Raw genomic sequence first — 8883 nt, forward strand, 5'->3', positions numbered from 1 at the left:
AAAAAAACAAAAAAGACTGAAAGTGATATTTCTGAGAACATAGCAAGGAATATCTTGACTAAAGGATTATTTCTCTCTTTTGAAACCACCATTTAATCCTCCAACCCCCAAGAGTGATAACCATCTGATTTCTCCCAACAAATATCACCCCTGAATCAAACATTAAGTTACAATAACAAAGGAAATAATCTCAAACCTACACTTAAAAGAAGCTTTGATTGTTACACAAATTCTCCTTGTCAGTACCAAGGAAATGTAAAGAGGAGTGTAAGGAGAAAATAGATGCTGCTGATAGGGTGTAAAGGCTTAGTTGTTGGCCATGCAAAAATAAAGTCCTGAAAAAGGTAACTGAAAGTTGTACAACATTTAAAGTTTACAAGAGTACCAGCTCTGAGAGGATGGCCTTCACTCACTCCATATCCACTCCTGCAAGTGGTCAGCTCTCACAGTAAAGTAGGTGTAGTGTGTTTGCAAGCTTTAATCTTTAGAGATTTTTCAACTTGTCCTCTATTTGCACAAACATTTCCCCAGGAAAACATCCCTAAAGTATGAAAAGGGACTGGACAAAATAGAACCATAGTGAGGCATGAGTGGTCTAGTGGTCAGTGTGCTGGACTCTGGGTTGGATGGCCCGGGTCCAAGTCCTGGCTGGGGCATGACATTGTGTCCTTAAGCAAGACGCTTCACTCACATTGCTTTGTTTTCTCAGATAGGACGTAAAACCGTAGGCCCCTTCTCCTGCAGGGGTAGGAGACGTTAATTTCCCACGCACGAGATTACTGTGTGGTGGATGTCCTTCCCTGGGGTGGGATGGGTGGTGGGTGTGGGTGTCTTAACCAAGTAGGGGACTTGTGTCCTATTGTTATGCACCTGTACTTGTACTTGTAAAAATCCATTAACCCTTTCACTCCCAAGATCTAATTTGTAATTCTCCTTACTATCTGCCATACAATTCTTATGATGTTAGTTCAGAGAATTTGGTATTGGATCAACTAATAATCCCATGATTGACATTCTTCTCTATTCTCATCACTTGCCTGCTTGATATTGTATTGATATTGTAAAGAGGAATTCTCTCTTGGTCACTTGTGGGAGTGAAAGGGTTAAATAAATAAATAAAAATAAAATAAACCAGAGCAAGTGACACCAGAGATTTGTGTTAAATAAAAGATTTTATAGATGTAAGTGATATAGTTCACAGTAAATTACAACATGAATAATTCTAAAACTCTTCTCATAATAAGGAAACTTAACAGGCCTGGCTACAGTAATGATGATCAGCACAAAATTAATGGGATTAATTAACAGTTTAGGCATGATTGTTGATTCACACAATTCTCATGTAATATTTAAATCATTGCCATGCTCAGGAAGCTAAGAAAATGGCCCTTGGATTAATAAACAAGAGAAAATTAGCCCAAAATTAACTGGTTTTATCATTTATCATATCCACCCTCCTTCACCAGGTGTGTTTTCCTTGAAAAACCCTAGACAAAAATCCCTATACAAGGACCATACGCAATAGCATAAGAAAGGCCAAAAAAGAGGTGTACAGCCCCATGAGATGCTGACGGAAAGAAGAAAGAGAAAGAGCAGCAGTTAATATGCTTATTGACTGAGTAATGTTTGGGGAGACAGGATTTATTTCAATCTTGGTCATGAAGTACACCCCCCCTGCACTTGTTTTTATATCATGACCTTCAACTAATTGTTTAAAATTTTAATTTCCAACCCTTTCACTCAGTCTATGAGCACACGTTATCAAAAGACTTGAACAAATTGCGCTTGTGTGACCAACATGCCCATAACACAAGTTTATTCATGTTATTCACATCAACACATTTAACTTGCTTGGACTTTCTTCATCACAAACACTTTTGGATCACATTTAAAACTTGTAATGGGAAATGGTTATTACAGAAGTTGCACTTCATTTTTCATGAAGTGAACAAAGAAGAAACTGAAGTTAAATTTTAGAGTAGTAAATAATATATTCACAGAAAGGCACCATAGTTTCACCTCCAAAGGCTGTTTCCCACCAAATAAAGGAACCATTTCCTAGAAAACCTAAATTAACAAGCTTTGAACTTGGTTTAAATATTGATCTGAAAGTTAACAGCTACATGCTGAATTCCCCACTAGACAGTTGTGGTTAAATTATTAGGTAATACCTACTCAAGTTTTCAAAATCCCAATAACTAAGTTAAACTATTGAGGATCATACCCTAACAATAAATTTAAGATAACTTAAGAGAACAGTGATTTTATCCCGTGGCAAATTACATTAAGCTATGTTTCTATGCAGTTGAATGACACCAGTATTCTCAAAGGTCTGCTTTGATTCCTTTCTGATCTGTTCAACAGGCTCTGAGAGTTACACCCTTGCACTCCCAAGAAAAAAAAAAACTGATTTGAATCTGTCCCTACATTGTAAGGACATTTTCAGGCAGAACAGTGACAAGAATTAAAGAAAAATCAGCAACAAGGGGATGATAGTTTATCTCACAAAGATTATAGGCAGGCAAGGTATGGCAAACAGTTTGGAGAATTGGTATATACATCTTGGGAGTGAAAGGGTTGGATTCTGTGCTCAGTTCTCCATGAGAAATACAAAGATAGCTGTCATATAATTTACTCCACATACAATTCTATGTTAACTCCAGAAGTATGAGCAAACAAAAATTGAGTAATTATTTCAATAAATTAATCCTCTAACATATGTGACTGATATACAAGACTGATATAAAATTACTGTTCCTGCCAATCATTATATATGGTGTAGTTCACAGTCGATCAGCTGTAGTAGAAACAAACAGCTTCAGAGAAAATAGTCGGGTTGAGGCTTTTTGGCAATGGTTGGCATACCTCTCACCTCCTGTGAGTAAAAAAAAAAGGAAAATAGAAATAAAGTAATGTTTCTGCCCTAGAATGTCCATGTAGATATGCTCGAGTTTGATTTGACTAGACAGACAAAGAATTTCAATTAAATAGACACGTAAAATTTATTTAACTGTTACTCAAATGTCAAACTTTTCTACATTATCATTACACATGGCTGTTTGTTTTGTTGCTGATAATAACCATAATAAAAGGTATGATGGATTTCTTTTCCTTTTGTAAAATACTGACCTGTTCACTTTCATAATTTATGTCTAGCTGAGATAACCTTAGTCATTGATCTTTTAATACTTACCTGAGGAGCTGCTTCAAATATTGTGAATTCTCTTTTTAAATGTTCATCCAGTTCTAATATTGCTGCAACATTCCCACACCTTCGAGAAAATGATAATTTTCAATTTTTCTCCTGAATATACAATTACAGTTTCGTTAAAAAAAAAATTAGTGTCAGTAGCTGATAGGTAAGTTAATGAAACCTGTCGTGTTGGTGTGACAGCTGTCTGACCTTTTATTCCCAATCACAGTGATTGTTGTTAAATCTTCCTCTTTTAAAAGCACTTAAAACTGATGTAGTTCACTGGTAGTAAAACATAGTCAGACCTTGAGTATTTTTCCAATGTGCATCAGTTGTTTTAATTCAGCTGGCATAAAGAGAGTATCCCCCACACATGGTGACTAAAAGGCACTACCTATATCCTGTACCTGTAGCAATAGTTTGGCGCTGACCAAACAGTGAGGACTGTCTCATTAAAATGCCACTTGTATCCTTCCATCACCAGCTGATGAGCTCGACAGATCAAGTCAATGTCATTTGCTGCATTAAACTAAACAATGAGAAGTTGATTAGAAGCAAATAAAAAAAGAGTCCTAACTGACTGATTAATGGTACAAATCACATCAAATTACGCTGGAGTGCAGTAGTTTGAAAGTACACAAATTAGCTCAGAAATGAAAGGAAAGTTGAAATATTTTATTTAATATCCTTATTATCCATGGTGATGCTTTCAAAATGCTACTGAAGGACAACCTACAGAGATGTTTTATTTAATTTTTCCTATGGAAAAAGGCTACCCAGAAATGTAAATTGTCTCTAAAACTACTATATCTTATACTTTTAAAGCCAGCATAATCCCCACATGTTAACAGATGTGCTGTAAAAATACAAAGGGATGGAAATTCACCACAACATATGTGTCACTGTTTACAGTAACTGTGGCATCTAAGAAGTAACACAAAGGCAAACATAAATAGGACTACAAATACAGGGGCTACTGTACCTGAGTGACAACATCACTGCCAAACAGATATCCAGCACCTCTAGGACTTACTCCCCAACCTTGTGTATCTAATGAAGAAACATGCAAGAAAGCAACATTAGTCAAAAAGGTAAAAATAATAATTGAAGGGATGGCTGCGTGGAGTGAAACCCTGAGGGCCATGAGTTCATCAGGTTTTTTATTGTCTATTGTCTCCCTTGTTAAATTAAGACTACTTGCTCAATCACTTGCTTACTTTGGATAAACATCTACTTCTCCTTCTATTTCACAAAGGAACACAAGGGAATTTGTAGGGAGAATCTAGGAATCTATCTATAGTCACCCCAGGTGTTATTTCATGTACCCCTACTATTATAATGACACCAACTGGGCTTTATTTTAAGGATTCAAAGTTAATACTTCTTACTCAGTATGCTGTCTACCATCAAACAAAAAAATTCCAAAAAGAGCTAAGGTTTATACTGCCAAAACTGTGTAACAAGGTATACAAAGTAAAAGATCAGAGTGAATACCTTCTGGGTCTGACCAAAGCAAATCACACATGGGGCCATCATGTGGTACTTCCTGCTTGCGGTCAATCGCCCTTATCTAGTGAAAAACTCATACGTCACTTTTCTAAAGATAGTAAAATTTCCGAAAAACAGCTACAGTGTGTAGGTAAAACCAATTTATTTGTTACCTGATCTAAGGTAGTAATGGATGGAGAAAGACCACCATGAACACAAAAAATCTGGGAAAATTAAAAGATGACTTCTGTAAGATTATGGAAATAAACAATATATTAGTAGGTAAGGAAACTTACAATTTGTTTAACTTTACACATTAGATCAATCAAAAGAGCAAAAAGACGTTTTATATAAACAAGTCCATATGTGGCACTGAAATGAGAGACAATCTAACAACAGAACAAAAACTCAATTTTAAACTATTTCAATAAGCTACAAAGAAGCACATGCATTACAGCAAGAACACACTCACCCTATCATCAATGATTGCAGACAAACTAAGATAGTCGAATATTTCTGTGCAATATCTCCACACTGTTATCGAGCCATACTTCTTTAAGCATTCATCATAGAACCCATAAACCTAAAGATAACATAAATTGGATGAAAGGTGATGCATTTCATTAATAACTTGTTTGTTATAAGGCAAAATTACATGATAAGATTTACTAATAAACCTGAAGAAATTCTTATGAAAAGTTCATCCTGTGGTTTGATCTTAATATTAATGACCAGTGTCAACAAACCTGTGTTATCTGCCTACTCTCATGGTTTCCTCTGATTAATGTTATTCTGTCAGGATATCGTACCTTCAAGAAGGAGAAACAGAGTCAATATTCTGTAAACTATGACATAATGACAACTTCTCTAAGAAATGAGATCAGATAATTGTTTTCAAATTTAAGCATTATTACCCACCTTTAAAGCTAAAAGTAATAGAAATGTTTCTACACTGTAAAATCCTCTGTCCACAAAGTCTCCCATAAAAAGGTAATTTGTGTCTGGCACATCACCTCCAACCTGTGAAAAGAGATTCAGATATCAATTGTAACCTGCACATTTTCTAAACAACTGACAAAATATTTTTTGGCTAACTCCTTCAAAGCATCAAAGAACACAGCTTTAATATGTTATACGTTGTAGTGCTCACTTAGTCACTGCATGTACCTACATGAAACCCAGGTCTAAACAGATAAAAAAAGAACTGAGGAAGATCAAATCCCATTATCTGTTACTACCGTAGTTCTTAGTAGGAAAATTATGAGTTTCAGTGGACTTTACTGGGGATTGATTCATTAAACATATGAAAAAAAAAGTACTAACAAAACAACAGCTTCAACAACAAATAATTGGTAAAATTCAGGGAGATGTTATCTTTTTTTGTCAAAACTGTAACAATAAAAATAGAAATAGTAACAACAACAAAATAAGAAGAATAACAAATATCAATTAAGTGTCACAAGGCTATTGTAGACAAAACTAGTTTGAATCATGTAGATTAGTGTGGAAAAAATAAGGAAAAAAATCATGGTTTTCCTGACCAAGGAGATGTTGTCTAATACTTTCCTAGCTTTGATGAGCAAAACACCACATAATGCAATCAAAATTAATTGTGTACCTTAAAAAGTTCTTTTAAGTCATAAAATTGTCCATGAATGTCACCACATACCTTGGAAAAAAACAAAACACATTTTCTCAGCTATAAATTCACTGCAGTAGTATTGGTGAAAATGTATGCAGAGTGTACTTATTGTTATGATTCAATACCTCAGAATCAGTTTAAAAAAAAAATTTAACTAAGCCACACAAAAGTAAGTTTAAAATAAACAACCTTTCACAGACGATGAAAACATGTAAATTATGATAAATTTTAAGAGTACTAGTACCACACTACACAAGTAAACAACCACAAGAACTTACAGTGACTGGAGAGTCCACCCTTTGGACATTCGATTCTTCAACCAGGATTTCCCTGTAATGGAAGTAAGAAATTAATCAAAGCCATACATGTACTTACTAGGTAACTCAGTAACTCTCTGTGTTGGAGATTACTTGTATTCAGTGATAAAAGAAAATATTCAAAAGCAATTTGAATAATAACAAAAGTTTTATTTTAATAACCACCTTAACCAGCCCCCAACACAACTGAATATACATGAAAATGGAGTCAATTGACAAGCAGCTACCATAATTTTCTTAGCTGGCTATTTACCCTTTAACTTGCAAGATCTGACTGTAAATTCTCCTATCTAACACATTTTCTTGTAAATCAGTTATGAGAAGTAAGTGTTAGATCAAGATAACAACTTCAACCTGTTAAGTTGGAGTTTTCTCAATACCTATTTGCAGGATAATGTGTGGATATTATAGGAAAAAGTTCCATGTTAATCACTTTTGGGAGCTAAAGGGTTAAGGAAATTGTCCAGAGAGTAGTTCCTTGCATGAGATGTTAGGATCAATTTAAGAAAAAACAAATACAGCCTGTTACAGCATTTAAAAACTTCTTGACATTAAATTTAAGTGTATTTGAGGGGCTGGAAGTAAGAATGGATATTCTGGCCCAGAAGGGGGGTGGTCTAGTCCTTCAACTCTTTCACTCCCCACATCTAAACATCAATTCTCAACAAGTTCACAAAACATTTCTTTCAATTCTTTATCTGAGAATTTTGTGTGAAATCCAAGGAAAACCCCTCATATACAATTTTCCTACTTTTCATCACCTCTCTGTTTAAAAGTAACTGGATATCGTGAGGAAAACATTCATTCTTACACACTAATGGACAGGAAGGTTAATTTGTAGGGAAATTAATACTTTCTGGAAGCACGCATGGACAAGTTTCATTTGCTATTTCCGTTTATTGCTCCCTCGAATCTCTTGTCTAAATTATTTCCTAAATGAGGGCAAAAGGCTACAGGATGTAGGTCTGGGAACAAGTTCCAACAGACAACCTGACTTCCAAAAACTTTCATTCTCCTTTCTACTCCAAGCGAACGAAATCATAAAATTAAGAGAAAATGAAATCACTGCAAAATATAGTATACAAACCTTGCTTTAGCACACAACTGCTTCACTTCTTTCTCTGTAATAAGTTCGCATCGCCTCAGCTTGTCAATTTGTCTGCAGCAGAAAAGGGGGTCCACGAATATTAATTCAATTGAAAGGCACTCCAAAGATTTAAATGTCTCAAGATGTGAGTGATCAAAGAGTTCTTGAAGACAGTACAAGTCGGAAAGTTACCGAAATATATACCTCATGAATATAGTGTAAACAACGTGTCATCCTCAAACGAAAGCTTACCTGTCCAGATCGCTGCAATCTGTCATTTTATCTTCGCCTCTGTGTATTAGGTTCGTCAACTAACCTGACTTTGTTCTGATTTAAAGCTGCTGTATTTTAGAAAGTTCACCGATCGAGACAGTTTTCTCCGTAGCTCAGAAGAGTCTTGTGATCAGCACACTAAAATAAGGAACTTTTGGATTTTTTTCTCGAAAGGAGAAAGAAGCTGATTACATTGAAAGCTACTTAAGGTTTCTCCGTTTGACTTGGATTAATTCACCAAAATGGCATGCAAAAAAAACTGTCAAATTTGTGTTACGTAAAGGTCCAATGCTTCATGGCCGCCATGTCATACTATAAAGCCGCGCAATCTGTAAGTCACGTGGTTTATTACGAAACGGGCCATCTGTAATGACGCTTTGTTTGGCGCGAAACTGGCGTTAGAACCACCCATTCACACCATTCAAACTTGTTTTTCAACGGAATGGAAATCAGAAACAGAGAACTAAAAAACGGAATTTCCTTAGGATTTAAGTAATTACTGACTTGAAGAAAGTCTATGAAGAAAAATTTAGCTAAGTTTCGGCGAGGAGTTGAAGCAACATCTCGTCGATCGGCTGATATTATTATCATTAGAGAGGGTATTTAGAGAAACTGTGGTGCTACGTCGGTGGGAGAGTATTTTAGAATTATCAACTGAGTTGATAACGTAAATTGGCCACCGTAAAGAGTTTTAAAACTGACGTTTCGAGCGCCAGCCTTCGCTAAAGCGATTGACAATTCTCAGATTATTTTAGCAAAGAAAAACCTTCGACAAACGGTGGTTTTATTCTTTTAGAGGATGGCTGGTGTGATGCTTAAAAAACCCATCATCGACAGGTCAGTAACTCAAACGATTAACTTAAAAAATATGTACCTCCCGGTA

General features: G+C 35.5%; 1 protein-coding gene across 1 annotated transcript; it reads right to left on the reverse strand.

Annotated features, from left to right (window-relative positions):
- Window positions 1–1153: 1153 nt before the first annotated feature.
- On the reverse strand, window positions 1154–8315 carry LOC131782562 (serine/threonine-protein phosphatase 4 catalytic subunit B). Its single transcript, XM_059099308.2, has 13 exons — window positions 7980–8315; window positions 7728–7799; window positions 6602–6653; window positions 6300–6350; window positions 5600–5701; window positions 5428–5490; window positions 5154–5264; window positions 4855–4905; window positions 4688–4763; window positions 4176–4243; window positions 3601–3722; window positions 3194–3272; window positions 1154–2875 (listed from the first exon to the last, which is right to left on the reverse strand). The coding sequence occupies exons 1-13, from the start codon at window positions 8003–8005 to the stop codon at window positions 2819–2821; spliced, it is 930 nt and encodes a 309-aa protein (XP_058955291.1). The 5' UTR covers window positions 8006–8315; the 3' UTR covers window positions 1154–2818.
- Window positions 8316–8883: the final 568 nt, after the last annotated feature.

Source organism: Pocillopora verrucosa, chromosome 2 (assembly GCF_036669915.1).
Source record: "Pocillopora verrucosa isolate sample1 chromosome 2, ASM3666991v2, whole genome shotgun sequence".
Taxonomy (NCBI): Eukaryota; Metazoa; Cnidaria; class Anthozoa; order Scleractinia; family Pocilloporidae; genus Pocillopora; species Pocillopora verrucosa.

Coding starts and splice junctions, on each gene's coding strand:
- LOC131782562 (XM_059099308.2), bottom strand. CDS start 8,005: ATGACAGATTGCAGCGATCTGGACAG. Junction 6,654..7,727: donor CAGTTGTGTGCTAAAGCAAG/GTTTGTATACTA, acceptor CTTCCATTACAG/GGAAATCCTGGTTGAAGAAT. Junction 3,723..4,175: donor GCAGTGATGTTGTCACTCAG/GTACAGTAGCCC, acceptor CTCATTGTTTAG/TTTAATGCAGCAAATGACAT.